The following is a 13,687-nucleotide window of genomic DNA, read 5'->3' as shown; positions in this document are numbered from 1 at the left end:
AGAGTGAGCAAGCTTCCCTATCCTCTCCATCACTATAGCCTGATGAACAGCAGCTGCATCATCCAACAGCTTTTGTGTGGTAGCTGGTGCTACAATCACACAGTCTACAGGAGGCCCCTTTGTACTAGAGCTTCATATCCTTAGGAGGACAAAGAAATGTGTCAGCTTTTCATGATATAATCTCAGAGAAATATGGTTCCTGCCATCCCCTCCTGGTGGGCAAATCTATAAAGCAGCCAGCAGGAGGGACCACCCAAGACATAGACAGTGCAGTACAATAGTCTCAAAGAGCACTTCCTTGTTTCAATATGGGGGAGGTTAGATGGCAGAGACCCCCTCTGGCATTTCAATTTGAGCATTTCACTGAAGGTGGCATCTTGTACAGAGGACTGGGGGGAGCCTTCTCATTCATCTAAGCTGGTGTCTAATGTTAAAAACTCTACAGGAGAGTCTAAGTGCCTTTTCTTATATGTCCTTTTCCTGGGTATATCCTTGAGGGGAGGGGGAATTACCTGGACTGAGCCTGTAGTGGTTCCTTGAAGACTATCCATTCTGCTCTGCCCCACTGACATATGAAGAATAAGCTGAAGGGCAGAATGTTGGAGGCCAAAGGCTGGAGATGACATTGTTGGAGGTTCTGCAAGTGCCCTAGATGGAGTGGCAGTCATCCTCTCCAACACCTTGAATGCTGATGCTGGATCCATTGACATCAGAGAACAATAACCCAGAGATATATCTGTTCCCACTGAAGTGAACAAAACAACTGCTGAGGAGGAGAATCCCTACATCAATGACCAAAAAAGCCTTAAGGAAGAGAATTAAATCAATGCATTGAAGCCCAAGGCTCAGACACTGACAATGGCACCATGTGAGTTGGCTCTGAGGATGGTGCCAAAGAATTGAGAATGAGCAGTTGGCTTCAAGATTCAGTCAATGTCAAAGGTCTCATTGTTGAGTGAATCAGATGTAAAGGTGCTGGCACTAAGGTAAGTGCATCAGTTGGTGATGGGTACATGGTATGCAGTTGATGCCTCAGTTCCAAAACCACCGATGTCAGAATATGGACCAGGGAAGAAGTAAGTATAGGTGACAAAAGGCAAATCCAATCCACACTTGATACTGAGGGGATGTAATAACAACTATGTCAATCTGTGCTTTAGAAAAGCCCTCATCACATGGTCCCAATCAGCATCTGTGGCACTCCTAAAGGACATGGAAGACCAAAGTGAAGAAGTGAAGGGTGGTCTTGATTAAAGGTAATGTGACAGTTTCCATTTAGAAGAATGAATTCTTATACCTGGTCTTGGAGACTTGTCTACTATGACAACTGGTTCCAATGAAAGGGGAACTAAGGGAGAAGACTCCCTCTCAGAGATAGGTGCTGGAGGAGATTGTGCTGGCTCCTGCTTCAGGGCTTTCAGGGATGAGGATGAATCTGCATTATCAGATTTTCTTTTTCTGGAATCTTTATCTTTATCTCTTTATACTTGTCTTTCTTTTTCTCTGACTGGTCAAATGAATGGAGAGGATCAGGAGGAAAGAGCCTCTTCAGGATTAAATTTATTTCTTCCATCTGCAAGTGAATGAGGCCAAAAGCCTTACAAATAATGCAATCTGTTGAGATATGATCTAGTCCCAGGCACACCACACAGAGCCCATGGATGTCCTGGGGCAGGTTCTTGAGGCTGCCCTTGCCACAGCTCCTGAAGTGTGCATTGGGCTTATTTATGGCAACAAAAACAATATTAGAAAAATATATCAAATCTGTAATAATACAAGACTAAAAAATAAAAAATTTAGATAAGAATGTTGCTTTTTTAAAAGTCAGTAACAAGGAATGAAGAGAGCTATAAGGTGCCCTGCCTAAACATCATGAAGGAACTGAGGGAAAATACTGCTAATAGTACTGAAAAGGGGGGAAATATATACAAAAAGATATAAACTAGTATGTATCTAGACTAATAATATAAATCTGTGAAGAAAATAGAGTTAACTGACAATATCATAGTAAATTATGGAACACTTAAGCTGGAATGCACTGAGAATCTGTTTGAACACTAATGGCAGCAAATGAGATCTGTTATTAGATAGTGCAGAGGGGGATTATGGGAGTAAAAATATATCTGAAGGAGCTCAATGCAAGGAACTCAAGCAAGGTCAGACTGCATGTTACTAGCGTCTTACTACCCATTGGTCAGATTGGATGGACTGAATGAAATAGGATCTTTGGCTTGCAAACTTAGCAAGAACTAAGAATTATGTTCATACGCTGGAAGCAGAAGCTACAAATATAAAGTCACTGAAATGTATGCCTTTTAGTCATGCTAGATGCACATTGTTTCAGTCCTCATGAATTCTAATGCACTGGCATGGCAGATTTAGTTATGCTGTCAAAACAAATAAGTAAATAAAAATTCAGGAAATAAAGGCTGTAAAGGGACATTGTGAGATAGTCTGGGTTTTTATTATATGTCTGTAATGCTGGTCTTTAAAAATACAGTAATACGATGAAGGTTCATAAGACATTAAAATATTTATTATCATTCTTTTTTCTGTACGCTTCTGTTACTTTTGTAATTATTTCCTTGATATTCATCACATAATTTTCATGCTATGATCCAGGTTTGTTAACTATAGTCGTTTCCCCAGAAGGACTACCAGTAACTAGAAGCCAGTGGTTAACATCTCGCTCAGCTTTATGTGAATCTAGGAGTGTGTGAACAGCAACTTCGTATTCTTTCCCATAAGGAGTCCTGAAAACAGAAAGTGCATTTGATTAATGGAAGAAAATACTTTCTACTGTATTCTCAGGATGTTTGCTGGCAAATATTTTAAGCAGTTGTACTGATCGCATTATGAATAATAAATTAGATTACTTACATCTTGATGGCTTCATCTTCAAGCTGACATAAAATTGCTTACAATGGTGGAACTGTGACAATATAGTGATCTAGGCTGATGTATGCAATCAACATACAGAAAGATATTGGCTACTGTCAATTGTGAAATCATACTATTCAGCAGTGAAGCAACCTTTTTATCCTACTTATCAAACTTTACTGAGCAAATCTTCCTTTACAGTGTTATGTAACATTCTCTCCTTACTTCCTCAAAATTTTGAAGGCGAAACAGTTTTTTTGTACGTCTTCAGTGCAGTTCTACAGGATCTTCATACAGTATACTGTGGGACAGTGTAATCCAAATTATGTGAGAAACTAAGCTGTGACGTTTAAATAGTCTAAGTGGGATGCTTGTGAGTGATATATGTATGCAGGTTCAGTCTACATGAAGATTTCAGTAAAATTATTGGTGAGTTATATTTTATATGAATCAAACACATACTAGAAAGGTTATTATCCATATTTCAAAACTATGCTTTAGTCTTGAAAGCTAAGTATTCTTACAGTGGCATTCCTTAAATAAGTAACTTATAGAGGTTGTTGCACAATTCCATCAAATGTCACCTAACCAACAACGTTGTTGATGCTGCATAGAAACCTTCAATTTTGCAAAAGGTGGCAACCAATAAGACTGGTAATTTATCATACATTCTTGAATGCATTAAAGTTGTCATTTGTAAATCATGCATTTTGTCTATAATCAGAATACTTTATACTTTTTTATGTGTGTGTTTTCACAATGAAAGTAGTTTTATGAAATTACACAGGACTGCGTGGATTACAGTTGGTAAGGCAAGTTTGTACGTAAAGAATTTTATATGCTAGTTTCACATTCTCCAGATGTGGAAATGAGACAGAAAATGAGGCAAATAGTGAACAAATGAGCACAAAGGTGCAAAAGTAGCATTTGGTATATTATCAAAACAGAAAATTAATAACTTATTATTATTAATAACTTATGTTCCGTTGGTATCCCAAAAAAATAAGAATTTCTCTTCTCTGGCACACCACAAGCTGGGATGAAGGAGGTATAGGGTTTCCAAATATTGATTTTTATTTAAACTCCACATTTATTAACATGGTGCTGCTTTGGAATAATACTTCTTATACATCATATTGAAAATCAATACATGAAACCTTTCTTCTTAATAGTAATAGGACATTGCTTTAACCATATACTTGGATACATACAAACATCTTTATATGACTTTTAAAATATACATTCAAAATAAAAGGTCAAAACTTGTTCTCACACCTCTTATAAACCAAATATTGCTGCTGTTTAAAAAACTTATGTTTTCTAATCAATTAAGAATTTATTAATAATTATGTTTCCTATTACTTACACAAATGAGTGTTTGATATCTTTTGATACTCAGAAAATGTTAGAATTTAAGAAGGGTGACCTATTATATTGGAATTAATTTCTCTCAGCTACAAAATAAGTTCTGCAGACTATTTAATCAGCAGATATAGTTTTGCAAAATTGCAATTGGCTGGACATCCAAACTTTTAAGGATTTTATACATACTAAGCTTGTACCCTTATTAGAGACATACAATAAGAGTAACTTAAAAATCTTGGACTTGATCTCAATAATTATTAATAGCTCACCCAAGAAGACTTCATACATATCTGTTATTTATAAAATTCTCAGAAATGATTTTAGCAAAACAGATGTTTCTTTTTGGACTTATTCAAGTGAAATTAATAGACAAGTATTCTCAGAAAAAGATAAAAAACTTTGTTTACAGTCGGTGAAGGAATCCACATCTTCCCTGTTCTAGCATGTATACATATGGACATTTTTACATAAATGTTTTTCCACATAGACTAGCAATAATGTACAAGAAAGATGAATGGAATGACATCTGTACAATTTCTGACTCCCTTATCCTTTTCAATATTCCTGTTCCTGAAGTCACTCCTAAAAATCAAACATTTTTATTATGGTCTATCCTCTCTATAGCAAGGAAAATTGTTAATAAAAACTGGAAATCCCAATCTACTCCTGTCTTTAAAGATGAGTTTATTCATCTTGTGAAATACATTTGTAAGAATGAGATTTCTACTATAAAAACAAGGACTAACAACACAACCCATCATTTAATTGCTTTGACAAAACTGACTAATCTGTTAGAGAAATTTTAAGTGTTCTCCTATGTATATATTTTTTAGTTGTTATGGACATTGTATTTAGTCTATTTGTTTTTTCTTGTTACTATACTGCTAAGTTATTGTGGTATAAAATGAATAAAAACATTTTGGAAAAAAAAGCCTGACATGCACATCCCTCAATTGCTATGATATAGACATAGGCTAGGCCTACCTCCTTCTGGATGTAGTGATTTTTTTCATGACACTAGACTTGCTCAAAGTACATACATTGTTATTAGGTCTAGTAACTGAAGAAATTTTGACATAAAATATGAAAATTCATTTCTGACTTCTGATTTTTTCCTATGATTTTTAAAAGCATAATTATGATTTTTAATGCTCAGAGATTGAGAAGTATGATCAATAGACTAGCTAAATGTAGGTTATACGCTTAATATAATGATGGATCCTTTTCATCCTTAGTCCACCTTCTTCAGTTTATTAGAATTTGCCATCAGGTAGATCTGATCCAATAACGCATTTCTTTACTGAACACTCAAGCCTGAGCTCCTTCCTACTCCAATTTTGTGTCTGTTCCCCACCGTCTCTCACATCGACTTTGCTGCTAAATATCTAGATAAAGGAGAGTGAGGTAACACATAATAACAGTGGACAAGCTTCAAGATAGACCTACTAGGACTGCCTGGGGAAGAGAACTATTGCATTCTGGTAGGGTCATGGGTTGGATGTCAAAGAGCTTGGAATAGGGAATCCAAGAATCTGCTGTCATGTTAAGTACATAATTTCTTTATCCTATATCATCTTATCTGTTGACTTTGACTTATGGAACGGAATCCCAAGCAACCGATTTTACTAACTGGAATCATGACAGGATGCTATTGAGGGTGGCAGCTCCAAAGGAAGATGTAGACCTGGATACAATGTTTAACTTATAATGTTTAGAAAAGGTATGCAAATGCAGACTAATTTTCTACTACAGAAGTGCCATCCACAGAAGATTTCTTGAAAAAGGCAGTAGAGGCTGCCACAGATCTTCTTGAATGGGTCATTAGTGTCTTGGTGAGGTCTTATTCCTCTATTACCACACAGTGGTTATGCAAACTGAAAGCCATCTGGCCAAGGTTGTTTTGGTTACCCTGTACCACAATTCAGAGGGTGCAAATGAAATTAAATGAACAATTTAGAATATGTCTTGATTGTAGTTTGGGAAGAAGACTGGATCGTGTATTGTCTGGTTGAGATTGGACTCTGAAGCTTTTTTTGGCATGCAGGATATATTAGTTCTTAGTGATACTCTGTCTTTATGAAAAACAAGATAAGGGGATAAGGAGGCAAGGAGGGCAGGTCATGGAACTCTAAAATCCTTCCAGCAGAAATTAATATAAAATGAATTTTTGGACTGAGGAAAAAATTGATTAAAAAAAAAGGGTGAGGAGGGGTTGAGTCAATGTCCCCAGTAACAAATTTAGGTCCCGCTGGGGGTGGGGTTATAGACAGGGGTAAGTAGAAGGAAGTCACCTTTCAGGAAGACCTGACATACTCTTTGTGCCATGAGAGAAGAAGACGGAAAGCATGTGTGGAAGTTGGAGATGGCAGCCAACTGTACTTTGATTGTAGAATACCTAGAATCTTAGTCAAGCATCTATTAAAATGTGTAAACTTGAGGTTATAGTGGTGGGGAAAGAATCCTGACCTTGATTAAAGGCCCAAAACAGTAAACCTTTCTCAGTTGCTCTTGTAGACTTTATGAGTAGCTCCTTTTTAAGGGCTGAGAAAATCTGAATTAATCTATCTGAAAAGGCAGGATCAGTAGCTATTGCTGGAACTGAACAAACCATGAAGTTAACTTTAGTAATGAATGCCTAACTGAAGCTCATCAAGTGGGTGGAATAAGAGAGTTGGTCGTGGATCCAGAAGCCATGGCTATTTCTTGAGTTAAGGCCATAGCAAAGTGAATCAGAATTACCTGGAACACAGAAAGCAGCTACGAAAATAGCTGAGGTCTTGCACAGAGAAACTTTCTGCAAGAATTCTGAAATTAATGGAAGATGAGGAAAGACAGAGAGAAGTATGGGAGGTGGCTGACAGAACAGAGCATCCCTAGGTAACTTTCCCTGTGGTGGGATAAAGGCAAAGTAACTGTTGCACTTGTTATTGGTTGAAGAGACAAACAGGTTGCAGCAAGGCTGGCCTCTGTAGTGGAACACTAGTTGTGTGAGTGTTGAGTTGAGGGACTACTCATGAGGCATCAGAATAGATCTGCTGAGCCAGCTTGAAATTCAGCTGATCTGCCTCAGAATATGTACTGCAACCAGAAAATGCATTGAATACATCACTCACTGCCACACTGTTTGGTTTCTCTGCACAGTGGATATGACCTGAATCTGCACTGCTTGTTGATATATCAGACTATTGATATGCTGTCTGAATTAATTGCGGCCACCACAGAGGAAGTCAGTCCTGAAGGACCTGCAGTGCTAATAAGACTGCCTTCATCTCTTGAACATTTATATGAAGATTGGCCTCTAGACCAGTCTAGCTGTGTAGCTACAAAGCTATATCCAAAGCTAATGTGGCTAGTCTGCAAAGATGGTACAACCTGGTTCCCTCTTGCTTGGTGACGTACCACTTGACTGTGGTATTATCTGAAACCACTTGAAGAGGTCCTGGGAACCAGAGATGTCTCAGGGAGCTGAGTGTCCTGATCAGGCAAGCATCTTCTAGATATTTATGTATTTGCATCTATCCTTGGTGTCCCACACCCCTGCAATTGTATCCCTCCTGTAACTGGTCCCCAAGCAAAGTCTGAAGCATCTATTGTGACTGACTGCTTTGGAACAGGGAAAGATCAGGGGAGACCTGGCTTCACGGATATCTGTCGTCTCCACCAAAAGAAAATCATTGATTCCATGAGATCCAAAATCCTGAGGTATTCCATGGCAGTGACAGAAGTGTCAGTAGAAAACCTTAGAAATAGATCTAAATAAAGATATATTTTACCCTGTGGAAGAGAAGCTCTTTGATTTGAGGTATCCAATTGCCATCCCTGGCACACAATCCTGTCCGAGGGACTCAAAAAAGACTTTTGAATGTTCTCCTAGAATCTCAGATTGTGCAAGGGATAGAACCTTGCCACTTTGAAAACTACACTGCAGAGATAAGCACTGCATCTAATTATGGATACTCTGTAGCCTACAATGAACTGTAACTGGAGCTAGACACTTTGTGAACACTCTTGGTGCAAGTGGATAGTCCAAATGGTAAGGCAGAGAACTGATAATGTGAGCCAGACACAGAAAAGAGTAAGAAACATCTGAAGTCTGGATGAAAGGTATGTGAAGAAGAACAGGTGGAAAGAAAAGAACCTGATCTGGGGGAAGAGGAGTGACCCCTGGAAAGGAGGAAATTCCCACTTTTATTGTCTGTAACCTTGATGGATGATTTTTGGAACCCATTTCTCTGAAGCAATCTGATGCAGAATAAAAAATGGAAATTCAGACTTTCTGGAAGAAAAAATGGGCCGGGTGGGAGGGGGGTCACAGCATCTCTTGAATAGTCACTCAGACACACCACACTGTCCTTGTTTTTGGGAATTTTGAGACATCTCTTTGGAAGCCCTTTGACATTTCTTCTTAAATGTCTATTTACCTGGATTTTGATGAGACTCTTTAATCTGTTTTTGCCAAAACTGGATGAGGAAATAGAAAATCTATTGGACAGCTTGGAAAAGGAGATCTGAAATATCTTAAGAGATTCCTTGGATTGGGTTGCTTCTTTCATCACACTTTTGATCATCTTCAGCAGAGGGATCAAGCACTAAACCTCTATCCAAGGGAGAATTTAAAATCTCATTATTAACATCGTCTGGGATGTTCTGCAGCCCAGTACCAGTGGTCATAGCCCTGGAAGAAGTATCAACAGGGTCATAAACATGATGCAAACAATGAGTAGTGACATGTGAAACTGAAGAAACTAAGCTATTTAAAATTTTTTCCCAGAAGGAGAAACGACAGACAAAACATTTCTCATACTTTCACAATTTTTCACAACAAATTTTAACATATGAGCATGACAATTCAAAAATTTGAATATCAAATATGAAGTATACACTTGTTCCTCATACATATTAATAATTTTCCCATACTTATCAGAAAGATTAGGACTGGAATTAGAGAAGTGCTTAGCAATAGTCGGATTAACTAAAGTTACAGCTGCTGAGCTAGGATTGGGAATACTGTAGACAATTTAAAAGACTGAGGAAGTTTATACATACTATCTACATTTTTATGGTCTGCTGTGTGACTATCAGGAAAACTGCAGGCAAAAATCACACACATCTTCTAAAGCAGACAGGACAGGAGAAATGGGTGTGGGTTTTGGAAAATCCTTCTGTGACAACTCATAGTATTTTCTTTTTTTTAAAAATATTTTTATTCATTTCCAAAAACAAGAAAACATGAATGCAGGTTATTTATAACAATGAAGTATTTACAAATTATTTAAAAAGGTAGGCTAAAACCTCTAAACAGATATCAAACATTAAAACCAAAATAAAGTATTTACAAGGGTGTCTATTGTTGACATATAATTGACTTTCTATACAATTGTTTCCTGATTATAATCTGCTGCAGTCATTATTCTCCAGTATTTCAGTTACTTTTTGCCATGCTACGTATAATGATGTAGTTCTTTCAGTTCTTCCTTTAATAGTGTTCATTTCCAATTGCGATACTGCTGACACCATATTCATGAATTGCTTAAAAGTTGGAGAAGCTTTGGATTTCCAGTTTGATGTAATGTTCTTCCTTGCAATAGCTAGGAGAGTCCATAAGATTACATATTTTGTTCTTGGCACACAGTCGGGTACAGGTGCATTAAACAAAATAATAGATTTGGAAATCTGAAATTTATCATTGAATACCATTTGCAGAAAATAATTTTTTTTATCCCACTATGGTTTAATCAAATGGCATTCGTAGAACATATGTTGCCAGTCTGCTTTTATTGATAAATCACATCTCCAGCAGCCAATATTTTTCTTAAACATAAGTTCCATTTTATGAGGGGTTACATAAGATCTGTGTATGAATTGCCATGTAAAAAGTCTCCAATGTAATGAAAGTGATGTCTGCTTTGGAGAGAGAAGAATTAGTTTTTTATCTCTGTCATTTGGCACATGTCCATTAACTGATCTATAATAATTCCATATTTTGTCATTATTATGCATTTTTATTTTGTTTGTTTGTTTTATAAATAGATAAGTATCCCTTTCCAGTAATGGGTTGATTCGTTAGTAATATTATATGTTCTATAAGGTTAGGAACATTTTGTCTTATCGATGGTTGCATTGTTTCTTGTTTGCTTAATATATACTGTCTTAATTCTTGTACATGTAACCACGAACTATCTTCCATATTTAATTTCTGTTTAATCTGGTCTATTGTCAGAGGTTTTCCAGAGTTTAGCAATTGATGCCAATATATTAATCCCTTTTCTTTAAGCATGTTGACTACTTCCATATTAAATGTTATTATATTACCTTATGTGTACGCTACTGGATATAAAATAAATGACCATGCTTTAATATCAGGATTGCTATTAATAAGATTTTGGAAAATTTTTAATGTATAAGTAATGTATTTGGAACTTATATTTTTATTCTTATGTATCATCATATATTCCTTCATCAGCCATAGAAAATTGTTTGGTATGAAATCTGTATACTTATTTGCTACTACAAATCCTGATTTTAACCAGATTCTCTCATGAACTAGCTTCCATTTTGATGTATATTTTGTATTTAGCCATAATGATATGGTTTTAATAATGGATGAATGCAAATATATTTCTATGTCTGGTAAACCTATGCCACCTATATCCCAATCATCTAGATGATACTTCATAGCTATCCTTGGTTTTTTTGGATACCATAGGAATTTTACCATTAAATCATTTAATTGTTTTAGGTGCGATTTAGCTGGTGGCAAAGAACAAGCTTGTATGACATAAAGAATTTTTGGAAATATGATCATTTTAATTTTATAAAGCCTTTCTTCCATTGAAAAGAAGAATTTATTCCATCTTTGTATTAGATTTTTAATATTATTTAAGGTCTCTTTATAATTTGTTTCAATTGTAGTATCTAGGTTGTTAGTTATTATAATTCCCAAGTATTTAATTATATTATCGGTAGAGATAAATGTATGGTATTTTTTATTTAGATCTTTTTTATTAGTATTTATAAGCAATACATTTGTTTTGTTCTCATTAAATTTAAGACTTGAAAAGTTTTGAATTTTTTGAATTGAGTCCCATAATGCTTTTAAACTGCTATTATTATTTTTTAAGGTAATTAAAATATCATCGGCAAAAAGTTGAATTTTAAGCTCTAGGCTGTTGTCTAGTTGTATTCCTTCAATATTTTTATCCATACGTACATTATTTGCTACGGGTTCAATAACTAGCACAAACAATAACGGAGAAAGAGGGCAACCTTGTTTTGTGCCCTTAGTTATTTTAATAGATTTAGACAGACAAGATCCCAGTTTTATATAAGCCAATGATTTTTCATATAATGATTTTATTAACAAAGTGAAGTTGTTTGAGAAGCCATATTCTTCTAAAACTAACCACAGATAATCCCAGTTCACTGAATCAAATGCGCTATTTATGTCTAAGCTAATAACATTCATTTTGTTTTTTGTGACATTTATATAATCAATTAAGGAAAGAATTCTTTTAATGTTGTCATAAGTGTTCCTATCTTTTATAAAACCTGTTTGATCCTCCTCTATCAAAAGTGGTAGTAATTGTTTTATTCGAGCAGCATGTATTGCCATAAAAATTTTATAATCTATATTAAGAAGTGAAATGGGTCTGTATGATGAACATTCACTGGGATCTTTATTTTGTTTCAGAATTGGTGATATTAATGTGTGCTTCTAAGAAGGAGGAATGTCTTTACCATTTTTAACTGATGTAAAGACATTCAATAACAACAGCAAAGCCTCATTTGATAGTAATTTAAACATTTCTGGGGTGATATTATCTATACCTGGAGCTTTGTTTAATTTTAGCTTATTTACTTCAGCTTTAAGTTCTGTCATTGTTATTTGTTTATCTATTAGTTGTACCTGCTCCTCTAATAACCTAACTTTAACATTGTTTTTGAAAAAAGCTTTCAATACTGAATGTGTTTCTGTTTTCTCATTTTGATTATTAAGTTTATGAAAAAATAGCCTAAAAGATTCTAGTATTTCCTTCTAAATCAGATACTTTCTTTTTGGTTTCTATATTATGTATTTCCTTGATTTGATTTGTTTTAATAATCTTTTTAGTCCTATTTGCTATTCTTCGTTGGTTTTTATGGTTCATTGAATAGTAACATAGTTTAATTTTTTCTAAGATGATCATTGTTTTGTGGTGTAGCGTCTCTGAGTATTTTTTATTAGTATCTTCTAGTTCTTTTATTAAGTTGGTGTTTCCATTTTGAATATCAAGCTTTAAATTATCTACTTTTGACTGTAATTCCATTAATTCCTTATTCCACTGTTTTTGTTTATTTTTATACCATCCCAACGCTCTTCCATATAGGTATGCTTTCAATGCATCCCATATATATATTTCAGATACATCTTTTGTAAGATTGATATCTAGGAATGTTTGTGTCTCTTTAATATAAAATTCCTTAAAATCTTTGAGATTTATTATGTAAGATGGTATTCTTGTTACTGATATCCTTCTCTTGAAACATAAGTCTATCTCAAACGTTATGGTGTTATGGTCCGAAAATGGACATGAAATTGTCTTGACTTTATTTAATTTAGAGGTTAAATCCTTTGTTATGTACACTCTATCTATTCTAGAGTATGTATTATGTCTATGGGAAAAATGTGTAAAGAACAGTGAATCTGGGATAGCATACTCATTTATGTCAACTATATTAAAAGTTTCAACAAACTCAGATAACAACTTTGTTAAAGGTGATCTCTTACGTGTAGTTTTAGCATTTGTGTCAATTTCTTTTATAATGCAATTGAAATCTCCAGCTATGGTTAAATTGCCTTTGGTATATTGTACAATGTCTTCTAAGTGTTGTTTGGCCACTCTAACACCTAGTCCTGGTATCCAATAAATATTCACTAATGTATATATCATTTCATTGATAGATATTGTCACTAGACAAAACATTCCTGAGTTGTCATGGAACGTGTTTATGATTTTAGGCATTAAAGTAGCGTTTTTCTACAAAATTGCTACTCCCCTTCGCTTTTGATTATAGGTGGAACTTACTAGTATTGTATAATTTTTATTGTTTATTTTATTTATGTTTTCCTGTGTAAGGTGTGTTTCCTGTAAAAATACTAGTTGCGCTTCACATAGCTTTAAATATCTATAAAGACTTCCCCTTTTGCAGCTATTATTTAAACCATTTACATTAAATGATATACATTTTGCAATTGGATTTATATTAGCTTTGCTTTTATCCATATTCATATACTCGTAACAATGTGTAGATGTGTGTACATGAAGAGAATGACTTGTTCTTTCTTCTTCCAACAGTATTACAATAGATTATAGACACCCAATAAAAGTAAATTACAAGATCATAACTGAGAACAATATAAGATAAACAACCACCAAACCCCTCCATGAGAAAAAACATCTCA

At 35.0% G+C, this 13,687-nt stretch overlaps 1 protein-coding gene across 1 annotated transcript in view; it reads right to left on the bottom strand.

Moving 5' to 3' along the window:
- Window positions 1-2,445: 2,445 nt before the first annotated feature.
- Window positions 2,446-13,687, bottom strand: part of CFAP161 (cilia and flagella associated protein 161) — a 249,064-nt gene continuing 237,822 nt past the window's right edge. Inside the window, exon 7 of the mRNA XM_044077943.1 lies at window positions 2,446-2,753. Within this exon, the coding sequence (XP_043933878.1) occupies window positions 2,612-2,753 (142 nt within the window). The 3' untranslated portion in view covers window positions 2,446-2,611. The remainder of the gene's footprint in view (window positions 2,754-13,687) is intronic.

Source organism: Protopterus annectens, chromosome 7.part0 (assembly GCF_019279795.1).
Source record: "Protopterus annectens isolate FY-2018-M chromosome 7.part0, PAN1.0, whole genome shotgun sequence".
Taxonomy (NCBI): Eukaryota; Metazoa; Chordata; order Ceratodontiformes; family Protopteridae; genus Protopterus; species Protopterus annectens.
Note: the sequence above shows the minus strand (reverse complement) of the source record. Positions and strands in the feature narration are given on the sequence as shown.